This window comes from Naegleria gruberi (genome assembly GCF_000004985.1).
Source record: "Naegleria gruberi genomic scaffold NAEGRscaffold_2, whole genome shotgun sequence".
In the NCBI taxonomy this organism is placed as follows: domain Eukaryota; phylum Heterolobosea; class Eutetramitea; order Acrasida; family Naegleriidae; genus Naegleria; species Naegleria gruberi.
In genome coordinates this window covers 678,071-692,323 of record NW_003163325.1, presented here as the reverse complement: position 1 = coordinate 692,323, position 14,253 = coordinate 678,071, and the positions used below count along the sequence as shown (strand labels likewise).

Below are 14,253 nucleotides of genomic sequence, written 5' to 3'. Positions count from 1 at the left end.
GCATGCAATAATGGTAAACAGTATTTCAAACAAAAACTTTGGAGCAAAAATATCCCAGGTCATCAAATGCCTTTTCTGAATATAGCAACATATCATACTTGAGAGTGAAATCCACACACACAGTGTCAAATATTTCCAACGATCGTTTCTCTGTACCATGTTTAAAAAGGTGTATATTCTAAATGAATACTGATTGAGTATGACCAACAACCCACTCAATACCAAATGAGCTTCGGCAATACCAACAAAGGCGCTATTCCAATGTATGGTAGTCATTGAATTTTGATGACCCAACCCAAAATATGATTGCACTCCAAATAAGAATATATCAATAATTTGACTAGTCTTAAATTGAGAAAAATCCTTACAAAGTAAACTATACGTATAGTACTGAGTGAGGAGAACAACAAATGAAAACAAATACCTATGGTCATAAAGTATCAAGAATACAGGAATAAATGCTTGGAATTTACCTTCTCTGATGAAATACAGAAAGGAAGAAAAATAAACAATTTGAGCTATTAAATTAGTGTGCCCAAAATGATACAGTGTGGAAATATAAAACAAGTAGACCAAAATCAATGAGAATATTGGGAAATACATTATACCACATTCCAGATACATTAAATATCCAATAACTATAAGATAAATAATCATTAAAACCTCATTCGTATAAACATTAAGAAAATTATCCTCTATAAAATTTGTTGCATGATATCTGTACCTTATCATACTGTAGGATTGATTGACAGAAAGTAGCAATAAGGCCAAATAGATGAAGGATACTGATTTGATTTGTTTGCTAAAATTTTCTTGCATCAGGTAGTATACGACCAATCTAAACATTATCATATAATTAACCATTCTATCCTCAAATATTATAAAACTGTTAGAGAATAAACTCAAGAAATAGGCTATCAAACAGGTAAAATCAATGATTAGAATAAAATTACTTGTTCTCCTGTGTATAAATGTGAATTTTCCTTGATATAATTTGACAATTCTAACAGTGAGAAAATATAGCGCAGTCGCAATACACACTCCACAATGAACATAATTGACCAGATCAGTATCAAAGAATGGCCCTACATTAGTGGCGATAAATATCAGTGTGGATAAGAGGATGAATATTCTTAGTAATTTGAAAAGGAAGCTTGTTGCCATGTCTACCTCTAAATTAATATCAAACAATATGTCGATCACCAAAACAAGTGTGATCAATGCGAATAAGATCATTCCCAACCAAAGGTAAAACTCGTTAAATGATGCCCAACTTTTTCTACATATCAAAACTATTTCATCTATAAACTTTTCGTATTCTTGATAGTTATTTCCAGATTGTGCTTGCTGGTAGATGGATTGCAATTTAGCCCATTCATTTGATGAAATAAAACTCGAATCGATGCTTGAATATTTTTCAATATAGTTATAAATCTGGAGCGCATTCTCTTTGATAATTTCATTCAAAGCCTCCTTATATTTTGTTGGAATCATGGATGGAATGAGTTTCCCCAAATTTCCATATGGCGATGGAATGTTCAATAGAAAACTTAGAGTAGGTACCAAATCTATTTGTGGTACACTCTCTCTATAATTCTTCTCAATTAAATCCATGAATGGTGAATAGGCAAATAAGAGAGAATCTACTTCCAAATCTGAATTTCCACCATGATCTCCATTATCATTCATTCCATGATCTCCAAATAAGAGAAATATAGAGTTTTCATGTGAAATCATGTTGGTCATATTGTTAATGACCTCATTCATTTGATTTAATTTTAGTTTCATTTCTGGATGATGAACCCCATGTCTGTGTCCGCAATGGTCAACTCCAAGAAAATGAGCTACTAACAAATTCCTTTCATTTTCATTAACATTATTTAACTTCTCCAAATATGGATATAAATGATTTAAAATTCCATTATCTACAGAATGTAAATCCCAAACATTAAATGATGGAAACAAATGATGATTACTAAAATAATGTGTCGAATTAAATAAACTCTTCCATGTATCATCTCCCAGCATGATTACATTAGCATTGGATCTTTTTAATTGATGAATAATTGAATCCTCATTAATTTCCTCAGAATTGAAGTTATACATGGCTTCTAAAAATGTTGGTAATGATCCTGTTGTTAATCCTTTCAATCTTTGGCTTGTGGTGGTTGGAGCATCAGCAATAAATTTAAATAATCTCGTCCTATTAGGATAAAGCCTTTTCAATTCTTTCAGACGAGGTAATTCTGAATAAAAATCAAATCTCAATGCATCAATAATCATAATAATTATATTAATCCTAGGAGGATTATTCTGATCCTCATTTTGATTAGTTCTTTGAATATATGATTGTTGAGTAGTATTAAATGTCGAATAGTATTTATCATGTTTTAATATTTTTCTACTCAGTAAATATCCTTTAAATGTAAATAAATAAATAGCAGTTAACAGAATGATCGTGATGTGTAATATGATGATATTCTTCTTCTTCGGAGAAGTTTCCCTTCTCTGCATTTTTTAAAGAGTTGATTTATCAACAATAAAAAGAGGGAACATTTAGCAATTAATATTTTTAAACTTTGAACCAAACGTTACCACTCTCATCTTTGGTTATTTCAAACTAAGAGAGTGAATCCTTTATGTTATCCTTACTCGAGACACGTGTTCGCCTTGTGCAGCAAACAGACTGAAGCCTCATCTCGGAACAATGAATTGAAAAAATAATTAATTTTTAAAATGACAAATTAAAAAAATGAGAAAACTCATCATCGCTACAATCTTGGCAGTCTTGTTCGCTGCCCTCGTTATGGCCGATACACCAGAATCTAGCATGGAAGGTATCATTGATCTTACTAATGCCAATGCTGCTTCTGTTCTTGATGGATCCAAGGGTGTCCTTGTTGAATTCTATGCTCCATGGTGTGGACATTGTAAGAATCTTGCCCCAGAAATGGTCAAACTCGGTCAAGCTTTGATCAAAGCCAAGCCAACCATTGTTGCTGTTGCTAAAATTAACTGTGATAACGAAAGAGATGTTTGTTCCAAGTATGGTGTTCAAGGTTATCCAACTTTGAAGTACTTCCCACGTGGATCATCCGAACCAATTGAATACAATAGCGGAAGAACTGTTGAAGCTATGGTTGATTTCATTAATCAAAAGGAACCAAGCTCCAGATTGAGAATTGCCAAGGAACCAACCTTTGTTGAAGATCTTAGCCCACAAACCTTTGACAAGATTGTCTTGGATAGTGAAAAGAATGTTTTGGTTAAATTCTATGCTCCATGGTGTGGACATTGTAAGAAGATGGCTCCAGACTATGAAAAGGTTGCCAAGGCTTTCCTCAATGAAAAGAGTGTTGTTGTTGCTCATGTTGATTGCGACAAGTATAGAGATCTCTGTTCCAAGTATGGCGTTCAAGGTTATCCAACTTTGAAGTTCTTCCCAGCTAAGGAAAATAAGGAAGCTGAAGAATATAACTCTGGTAGAGAAGCTCCAGCTTTCCTCGAATTTTTGAACAATAAGGCTGGTACTTCACGTAATATTGAAGGAGCCTTGTCTGAAAAGGCTGGTGTTCTCGCCAGTATGGTTGGTCCAGTCAAGAAGTTCCTTGCCGCTTCTACTGTTGAAGATAAGAAGAAGGTTATTGCTGAAGTTGAAGCTACAGTCAGTTCCTTGGTTGGTGCTGCTAAGGCTAATGCTGATGTCTATGCTAAGGCTATGGCTCGTATTGTTGAAAAGGGTGCTGAATACGTTGCTACTGAAGTTGCCAGATTGGAAAAGATTTTGGCTGGTGGTTCAGTTTCTGGTGATAGAGCTGATGCCATGAAGATTAGAATGAACGTTTTGAAGACCTTCAATTAAGTCAACTAGATAAAACAAAAAATTTATTAAGTTCAATTAATGCCATTAGAAACACATGGCTTTGTATTTTTCAAGAATGAAAATACAAACTCTAGAAAAAAATGCAAAAAGGACACAGAATTGATTTTCAAACTCAAACAACCAACTTTAAAGAATTGGAGAAGGAATTTACCAAGTCTTTGCATTCCGGTTCCATCATCGTTCTAGATATTTATACGGATTGGGTTGGATCGTGTAAGGTTGTTGTTCCTTACTTTCAAAAATTATATTTGGAGGCTAATGAATTTTGTCCAATTTCTTTCGTGTGTGTCAATTCAGATCAAGTAATTGCTTCACTTGAAAATGCTGGTTTTCCTCTCTCGTTATACAAAACAAAAAACTTGAAATCACCTCAACCATCTCCACAACAAGCTCCACAAACACCTCCAAAAAAGCAAAATAATAATTTAAATGACAGCCTATTTGCTGACCTTCTTTCTCCTTCAAGCTCTGTAAATAATTCAATGGTGTTACAGGAGGGGCAAACAAATGAGACACCAATGGCCTCAATCAGCCCAATAGAAAAATCGGATTCAAATATTTCGAATCTCAACATTTCAAACATTGAAAATCTTTCCAAGAGTATGGATGAAAGCATGCAAGATCGTTCAATGAGGTCATCTCTTGTGATTGACTCGTCGAATCAACATCCGTTTTCAGATATTGACAGGCAATCATGGGTACCTCTCATAGCTTCAGTAAGAGGGAAATCTTGTCCAAGATTTCTCTTTTATAAGGGCGGAAAATTAATGGAAGATGTATCAGGTGTCAATATTTCCAGGATTAATAGTATATTGAAAAGACTAATTGATTTGTATAATAAGGAAAAGACAGAAGAAGGGGATGAATATGATCAACCACTCAATGATAACAGTTTGTTATCAGACAGAGTGAATATCGATTCTCATTTGGACGACTCGAGTTTGGATTTTTAAAATGAACTTGTTAATGGTAGTGATTGAAAAAATCGAATAAATCAAAAAGTTAATGTCGGTTGGCGCCATTTTAAAATTACGGTTTTTCAAAGTTTAAAAAAAGAACTCAACAGGTACTAGTAGTATAAGACAAATAGGTTATTTGAGGTAGTTATTCTATATTGATTTTAGGAGGAAGACAATATCTCTGAGGAATTGCAAAAGAAGAAAATAATATCATCAGCTTGGATATATTTTAGTATGGACTCGAGTGCATCCTTTAAAAAACTTCCTTACCTCGATGTAAAACAAAACGAAAATTCTTCTCAACAACAAAATGAGGAGGACAGTGATGACTCACCTCTCGAATTGGGTATTATTAATCCTAAGGAAAGACCTCAATCACGAGTTTCAGAAGCTTCGGAAGGTAGAATGGAAGCCCAATCTCCAATCGATCCTTCAACACCACAGGATAGAGTTGGAACCTCTTCATCGAGGAGAAGAGTAAGCAGTAGAAGATCTCGCCCAAAGTCAAGTCAGAGGCCAACCTCTTCAGAGGATGATCATGGTGGCACTAAAACTCCCATTAAATCAATTTCAGCAACTCCTGACCACGGAAGTGCCTTTGATGACTTAAAAATTCAATCAATCATTAGAGAACAACAAATAGAAAGGGAAAGAATTGCAAGAAATAAGAAAGAGGAAGAATTATTAACTAACAATAGAGATTTATCTGAAAAACTCAGAAGGCATGAAGTGGAAGTGGAATTAATGAAAGGTCAACTCAAAAGAAGAAATGAACTTCTCGATCATCAAAGAGAAGCATTTTTCAAAGAATTAATACTACTGAGAGAGGAATTATTTAAGAAAGGAGCTTCAATAGCTTATCAACCAACGGATTATTCTTTATTTAATTGGTCTAAAAAGAATAGATATGAGGATGAAATGGCCAATGATACCTATCAATCTGATGATATTCTCGATTCTGAAAATAACACCACAACAATTGATACAGCTTCATATTTTGCTTTGAAAGAGCAATCAAAAAAGGTACAGGAGACACTCGCCAATCTCAAAAATTTGGAACTGAAAAGAAAATCAGAACTTGATAGACTGCAGAAGGAGAGAGAAGATGCTGAAAAACTAAAGAAAAAGCTTATTAGAAAGGCTGAAAAACTAAAAAAACAAGCCACTCTAAAAACTATTCCAATAGTGGACGGGTCATCGCCCACTATGTTGGACGAGCTGGAGGAGGATTTTGAACCCAAACCTGCCATTGAGGAAAAAAAGGATGATGATCTGGTGCTTCTCATTCCAGAAGAACCCTCAAAAGAAGAAAAACATGAAGACAAAAAACCAGAATTGGTAGTAGAACGAGCATCTCCTGTTAAACCAACTCCAGAGATCCTTGTTTTGAGTGACAGCGAAGAGGAAATTACAACTGATAAGGAATTGGTTGTTATGGAAGAAATACCTCAAAAGCCTACGAGTAGAAGACAAACTCCACAACCATTGTCAAAAACTAATTCAAAAATTGAATTACTCCCACCACCTGTTGAGAAAAAACCATCTCAACAACAGTTTGTACCAATACCCATTCAAGAAATCAAATTACCACCTCCAAAACCTAGAAATGAGGAAGCAATTATGAGAAAATCTCAAATAATACCCCTCATTCTTAGTAGCCAAGAACAAAAGAAAGAAAAAGACCAAAAACAATTGAAAGAGGTCTCTCTTGAAGCAAATGATTTGGCTAACCAATTATCGGATTACAAAACACAAATGGATATTTTGAAAAGAAGACTGCAGTTTTATAAGGAAGACAAGAAAGACGAAAATGTTCCTAAAGAAGGTCCAAGAGGAGAGGTGGCTCTTGTTTTTACAGACGTTCAAGATTCTACAAGATTATGGGAACTTGATCCTTTAACAATGGAAAAGTCACTAAAACTTCACAATTCAATAATAAGAAGTATTTTAGCAGAAACTGATGGGTTCGAAGTAAAAACAGAAGGTGATGCAGTAAGTTTTTTTAAAAATGTTCTTCAACCACTAGCAATGATTTAACAAAGTTTATGTGTGCTTTTCATCGTGTTGAAGATGCTGTTGAGTTTGCGATCAAGACTCAAATTTCTTTGGTGTATGGTGATTGGCCAAATGAATTGATGAGTCTGAAACCTGGTAGAATTGAATACGACACAGAAGATGCAAATGCTATGATATTTAGAGGACTGCGAGTGAGAATGGGTATCCATGTAGGTAAACCAATTGTTGAAAAGGATCCAGTTACAGGAAGATATGACTATTTCGGACCAGTGGTGAATAGGTCAGCCAGAGTTGAAGGTCAGGCTGCAGGTGGTCAAATAGTCATTTCAAACTCTGTGTGGGATGCCATCAAAGACAAACTTGATACATTTTCTGAAAAGGTTTGGTGCAAGTATATGGGTCCTGTTGTTCTAAAGGGCATGGATGATCCAGAGGTAATAAGAACCATTTTACCATATCAATTGAGGAATAGAGTATTCCCAGAACCAACTATGGTAGTGGACCCTACAACGGGAATTAAGCAAATACAAGAAAAGGATAGAGATAGTTCTAGCACCATGTTCCAGTCACAACTTAAAGACATTAGTCAGAAGAGAAGTCAAATTAAACGGAGCAAGGAAAAGATCAAAGCACAGATTGAATTTAAACTTAAAATGGATGCTTTGGAGAATACTTTGAAAGAAAAGGATCAGATTATCGAGTTCTTAAAGCTTAGTCTTGAAAATTCTCCCCTTGATGAAGCTGATGAGGAAGAGATTAAAAATGTTTTCAAGAGGTATGAGGAACTGAAAAATGAGCATGTGGATCTAATGGGCTCTTTCAATAAGGTTTACCAGTCCTTTCAAGAAGATGAATATAGTTTCGATGACGCCGAAGAAGTTTTTGGAGAGAATGAAGAATTATTGAGAGCATCCCACGATGGTGAAGATATTTTTGAGAGAGAACGTAACAAGTACGAGAATCAACTTGAATATATGGAAAAGCTTATCAAGTCAAAGGACAAGAGAATTAGAGATTTGAGAGCTAACTTTAATGCTGCAAAAAGAATATTTGACGGTAATAGAAGACACAAATCTCCATTGAAAAAGAGATATGAGGACTTGAAATATCTTTCAAAGAACAGGATTGAAAAATCAAAAAAGAGAAATGATAAATCAAATGTGGAAGAGCTTGATGGTCATGAAGCCATAAAGGCAATTGTTAAAAACAAGAAATCTCCTCAAAAGAAGGTTGAAGTAGATATTCCAAAAGTGAAACCAGATCTTACTGCTAATAAGATGAAAACGCTCATCAAAGCCAAACTCACATCTCCTGCCAATGTCTCTGAAACAATGTCTTCAGTAAGAAGCTACAACAGCAGAATAGAACCTAGCATTAAGCCAATAGTATCCTCAGCCTCTCTTCCTAATAGAAAATACTTACCGTATGAAACAGTTAGACATGACGCTTACAGGTCTATGGACCCTATGAATTCAAGCCCTGTTCCATCGTCAATTGCTGAAATTACATCCATTCTTAGAGATGCCATCCAGGAAGCTATTGGAATGTCAAACGAATCAAAGAATTTGAATTGGGAAACTTTTTTGGATGATGCTAGTCAAAATGTTGTCGAAGATATTCCTTCTGTTCCCTATAAGGAAAATTCTAAAGATCCAAAGAAAACTATTATTATTCTCGACGAAAAAACTGGACAATATGTACAGATATCAAAAGAATCCCTAAAGAAATGGGGCGTAATTAATGCAGCAAAATTTATTGCCGAGCAACAATATAATTCAACAATTGGAAAGAATGTGAAAGTAAATCAGAGAGAAGTTGTTCTGGATAAATCGAGAACAACCAAAGAAAAACATCCAAAGAAATCCTATTCAAGACTTCTTGAAAGTTTTTCCAAACAAACACACGTTCCTGTGCATGGAACTCTGGTGAATGTTAACATTATTCATCAGTGGCAACCACTTGGAAGCCCTTTTAGAAAATTGAGAGTTAACCCTACAGAAGAACGAGAAAAATTGGTGCATGAGGTAAAGTCAATGCCCGCCCCAATTACAGGTCGTTTAAATCCTGGAAACACATTGCACGAGTCACACGATGGTAGTACCTATTCTCTGAATAGTACAAATAATTACATGTACAGATCAATTCAATAAAAAAATTTGAGTTGTTGTAACCATTGAAAGAAGATATCTCTAACAATGTTTTGAAAAGCCTAGCATTTGTTTGGCGCCAAACAAATAATTTTCTGTTAACAAAAAGAAAAAAAATACCATTAAAGATGCCACCAAAGAAGAAAGCACCAGCTGCTGCACCAAAAAGAAAGAGAAAAGAAGAATCGGATGATGAAGCTTCTGCTGCCGAAGAATCAGACGATGAGGTTGAATTCATTGATCATGATGAATCTAACAACAACAAGAACAAGACTGTCGAAGAAATTTATCAAAAGAAAAGTCTTCGTGAACAAATCCTTTTGAGACCTGATACCTATGTTGGGTCAGTCAATATGCAAGAAGGTGAGGATATGTGGATTTGGGATGATGAAGACAAAAGAATGAAGATGAAAACTATCAAATTTGTTCCAGCCTTGTATAAAATCTTTGATGAAATTCTAGTCAATGCTGCCGATCACTCTGTTAGAGATGAAACTTGCAACAAGATTAAAGTTACAATCAATCCCGAACAAAACGAAATATCAGTCTACAATAATGGTGCAGGCATTCCTGTCAAGATCCATGCCGAACACAAAATTTATGTGCCAACAATGATTTTTGGTCACTTGTTAACTAGTAGTAATTTTGATGATACACAAAAAAGAGTTACAGGTGGTAGAAATGGTTATGGTGCAAAACTTACAAACATATTTTCCGAAAAGTTTATTGTTGAAACAGTAGACTCTGAGGAAAAGAAAAAGTTTAGACAAACTTGGACTCAAAATATGGAAAAAGAGGAAGAACCTAAAATTACAACATGTTCAAAAGCTGAAAGTTATACAGAAATTACTTTTTATCCTGATCTTTCTAAATTTGGAATGGATAAACTAGATGATGATATTGTTTCCCTATTAAAAAAGAGAGTTTATGATTTGGCAGGTACTCTTAAAACTGGTATTGGTATTTATTTGAATGGAAAAAAGATTACAGGAATGAAAACATTTAAAGATTATGTCAAACTTTACACAATAGATAAGGAAATTCATTACTTTGAAGATGGTAAGAGATGGAAAGTTGGTATAACATTGAGTGAAGGTTCCATGCAACAAGTCAGTTTTGTCAATAGTATTTGCACAACCAAAGGCGGTAAACATGTTGATCATATCGTAAATCAAGTTTCAGATAATATCAAAAAGGCACTGGTTAAAAAAAATAACACTATCAAACCTGCCTACATTAAGAATCAATTATGGGTATTTGTCAGTTCTCTAATTATTAACCCATCTTTTGATTCTCAATCTAAGGAAACTCTTACCACATCTATGAAAGATTTTGGTTCTAAATGTAAATTAGATGAAGCATTCTTAAAGAAGGTCACTAAAATGGCTTCAGAAGCAGTATTGAAGTATGCTGATTTCAAGTCAGAAAAAGCCCTCAATAAGAAATCAGGAACTAAAAAATCAAGATTGACTGGTATTTCTAAATTGGATGATGCTAACGATGCTGGTAGTAAAAATTCTGAAAAGTGTACCTTGATTTTAACAGAAGGAGACTCTGCTAAAGCTCTTGCTGTTGGTGGTTTGAGTGTAGTTGGTAGAGATTACTACGGAGTATTCCCACTAAAGGGAAAACCTCTCAATGTAAGAGATTGTAAACTGGATAAGGTTGTAAAGAATGAAGAAATTAGTACTCTTGCTAAAATTTTAGGGTTGAAATTTGATAAGACATACACAAAGGAGGATATCAAATCCCTCAGATATGGTAGTATTATGATCATGGCTGATCAAGATCACGACGGTTCACACATCAAAGGTTTACTCATTAATTTTATTCACAAATTCTGGCCAAGCTTACTCAAAATACCTGGATTTTTGAAAGAATTCATAACACCAATCGTAAAAGCAACTAACAATCGTACCAAGAAAGCTGTAACCTTTTTCAGTATTCCTGAATATGAAACATGGAAAGAAGGACTTTCAGATACAAAAGGTTGGACTATTAAATACTACAAGGGTTTGGGTACTTCAACAGCACCAGAAGCAAAGGAATACTTTTCAAATATGTCTCTCCACCAAAAGAGATTCAAGTATGATACTGATTGTGATAAAAAGATCACCTCTGTATTTTCCAAGGCTGCCACAGATGAAAGAAAGGAATGGCTAAATAATCATCAAGAAGGTACCTACATTGATCACTCCAAGAAGGAAATTTCATATACAGACTTTATTGATAAGGAATTGATTCTCTTCTCTAAGGCTGACTGTAAGAGATCTATTCCTAGTATTGTTGATGGTTTAAAACCTGGTCAAAGAAAAATCTTATTCAGTTGTTTCAAGAGAAACCTCAAAAAGGAAATCAAGGTTGCTCAGCTTGCCGGTTACGTTTCAGAACAATCAGCCTACCATCATGGTGAAGACAGCTTGAATGGTACAGTTGTAAATATGGCTCAAAATTTTGTTGGTAGCAACAATATCAACTTGCTTTATCCAGGTGGTATGTTTGGTACTCGTCTTCAAGGAGGAAAGGATTCTGCCAGTCCCAGATATATCTTTACAAAATTATCAGAAATTACCAGATACATTTTCCCTAAGGCTGATGATCCAGTACTTGAATATTTGGATGATGACGGTCAATCAATAGAACCAAGATTTTACGTTCCAATTCTCCCAATGGTGTTAGTAAATGGATCCGAAGGTATTGGTACTGCCTGGTCTACAAACATTGAAACCTATAATCCAGTTGATATTGTCGAAGGACTCAAGGCACTGATTAAGGGAGAAGAAGCTAAGGAGTTCCATCCATGGTATAAAGGCTTTGATGGTATTATTGAAAGATTAGCTCCAACCAAATGGCAAACCAAGGGTGTCATTGAGAAAATCGATGATAATACACTTGATATCAGTGAGTTACCAATTAGGATATGGACAGAATCATTCAAAGAACGTCTGGAAAAAATGATGGAAGCTCAACAAGTAGACGATTTCAGAGAAAATCACACTGATGTAACTGTCTCTTTCACAGTTAAAATGACTGATAAGCAAATGAAAGATGCTGAAGACGCTGGGCTATATGACTACTTTAAATTGTTTAAGAAATTCTCTACTAGTAATATGGTTTTATTTTCTGAAGAGGGTGGTATCAAAGAATATGAAACTGTTTTGGACATTTTGAAGGAGTTTTATCCAATTAGATTGAAATTCTATGGCAAAAGAAAAGAATACATGCTAGAAAAGATGAAGAAGGAATTAGAAATCCTTTCCAACAAGGTCAGATTTATAATGGAAGTTATTAACGAAACCATCCAAGTGAAAAAGAGAAAGAAGGCAGACCTGTTAAAAGAACTCAAAACAAAGAAGTATTCTTCATTCCCAAAGGAAAAGAAGATTGCAGCAGCAGGAGATATCCAAAACGAGGAAGAAGAGGAAGAAGAGGATGAAGAAAAGGATGTTGCAGATCTTACTGACGGATACAATTATCTTTTGTCCATGCCTTTGTGGTCATTAACTGTTGAGAAAGTAAAGAAATTAGAAAAAGAAAAAGAGGAAAAGGTAAAGGAAGTTGAACAGTTGGAAAATACTAAACCTGAAACAATGTGGCTTTCTGAGTTGGACGAATTTTTGGAAAAGTTAGATTCATATGAGCAAAAGGAACAAAAGGAGTTTGACTTTTACCTTAAGAAAATTGAAAAGGAAAGAGGAAAACATGGTAAAATTCCAAGACCTAAGGGTTATCGTGCCACTTCCAAACTAAGACCTGACATTGTCGTAAATGAGTCAACAGCCAAGGTCAAGACCACCAGAAAGAGGGCTACATCTGTAAAGAAAGAAGAACAAGCTGACGATGATGAAAAGCCAAAACGTGGTAGAAAACCAGCTGTAAAGAAAGAAGAGGATGAAGACGATGCAGAAGAAAAGGAAGAAAAGCCAAAACGTGGCAGAAAACCAGCTGCCAAAAAGGTAGTAAAGGAAGAATCTGACGAAGAGGAAGATGAAGAAAAGGAAGAGAAGCCAAAACGAGGAAGAAAGCCTGCAGCTAAAAAGAAAGATGACAAAGACGATGAAAAACCAAAACGTGGCAGAAAACCAGCTACCAAAAAACAAGTTGAGGAAGACGATGAAGACGATGAAGACGATGATGAAGAAGAAGAAGAAGAAGCAAAACCAAAAGCAGTGAAATCGAATAGAAGTGCTGCCAAGCAAACCAAATTATCCTTCACAAAGAATGAAGAACTTGCGGAGGAAAAAAAAGATGAAGAACCTGAGGAAGAACTTTCATTTGCAGAGAGAGTCAAGAGGAAAACTTCTGCTGCAACAACTCCTGCCCAACCAGCTGCCAGTAGCAGTCAGAGTGACGAAAAACAAGAGGATGAGGAACTTATCACTGCCCCTATAAAGACCAGGGAAACAAAACCACCAACCAAAAAGAGGAAAACCAGTATTACAGACTTTTTTGAATTGAAGAAGAAAGCTGAAGAAGTTGTTGTTTCTGATGCTGAAGAAGATAAAGAAGAGCCTAAAGCCAGAGGTAGACCTGTTAGGACAACCAGAGCCAATAAGAAGGTGGAATCTGAGGATGAAGAAGAAGAGGAGGAGGAAATAATTGAACTTTCTGATAGTGAAGCCAGTGAACCAGAGGATGGCGAAGATGATGGTGACGAATTTATTCCATCTGATGAAGAGGATTAAGACACAAAAAAATGTATTGTAATTAATCACTACTTTTTACTCCAAAAAGTACCAAGCAAGTGCTAAATCCATTAAATTGTTATGAATTGCTAATATTGATATCACTGATTATTTATGTGCATACGGTTAGTTAATAGCCAAATAACTACTTCTCTTTCTTCTCCAACATTATAGAAAGCAAAACCAATACAACTGAAATAATCACAACAAAAACTGCAACAGAAAGACACAACAACAATCCATCCACACATACTGATTTTCCAATTCTGCCGAAGAATGAACAGGATGAGTTGACTTGAGGGGTGGAATATATATTCCAATATATCATGTACATTTGGACTCCAAGTAGTAAGGGACAAATAAAAATGCAGTGGTTGGAGAAAGTTTTTCAGATATAAGCGAATAAGTTGTCCAAGGTTCCAAATTCTTTGACTTGTCAACATTTGATCCCCAATAGTTAAAAGTTGTGTTGAACATATAGTTAGACTTTGTTATTCCTCTATAACAGAAGTCTGATGTTGGAGAATGAAACAGTTTCGTTCAAGCTTCCAAAATGAAAAAGA

The 14,253-nt window shown here is 35.1% G+C and overlaps 4 protein-coding genes across 4 annotated transcripts; all 4 read left to right on the top strand.

The window, feature by feature from the left end:
• Nucleotides 1-2,830: 2,830 nt before the first annotated feature.
• On the top strand, nucleotides 2,831-3,862 carry NAEGRDRAFT_29572 (uncharacterized protein; the record flags this gene model as incomplete). The annotated part of the gene is made up of 1 exon (XM_002682880.1): nucleotides 2,831-3,862. One exon carries the CDS (start codon nucleotides 2,831-2,833, stop codon nucleotides 3,860-3,862), a length of 1,032 nt encoding a protein of 343 aa, XP_002682926.1.
• Nucleotides 3,863-3,963: 101 nt separating this feature from the next.
• NAEGRDRAFT_61991 (uncharacterized protein) lies at nucleotides 3,964-4,836 on the top strand (the record flags this gene model as incomplete). Its single annotated transcript, XM_002682879.1, has 1 exon — nucleotides 3,964-4,836. One exon carries the CDS (start codon nucleotides 3,964-3,966, stop codon nucleotides 4,834-4,836), a length of 873 nt encoding a protein of 290 aa, XP_002682925.1.
• Nucleotides 4,837-5,076: 240 nt separating this feature from the next.
• NAEGRDRAFT_61990 (uncharacterized protein) lies at nucleotides 5,077-9,008 on the top strand (the record flags this gene model as incomplete). Its single annotated transcript, XM_002682878.1, has 2 exons — nucleotides 5,077-6,834; nucleotides 6,885-9,008. The coding sequence occupies 2 exons, from the start codon at nucleotides 5,077-5,079 to the stop codon at nucleotides 9,006-9,008; spliced, it is 3,882 nt and encodes a 1,293-aa protein (XP_002682924.1).
• A 125-nt stretch (nucleotides 9,009-9,133) lies between these two features.
• NAEGRDRAFT_29557 (DNA topoisomerase II) lies at nucleotides 9,134-13,690 on the top strand (the record flags this gene model as incomplete). The annotated part of the gene is made up of 2 exons (XM_002682877.1): nucleotides 9,134-13,105; nucleotides 13,289-13,690. The coding sequence occupies 2 exons, from the start codon at nucleotides 9,134-9,136 to the stop codon at nucleotides 13,688-13,690; spliced, it is 4,374 nt and encodes a 1,457-aa protein (XP_002682923.1).
• Between the last annotated feature and the right edge of the window lie 563 nt (nucleotides 13,691-14,253).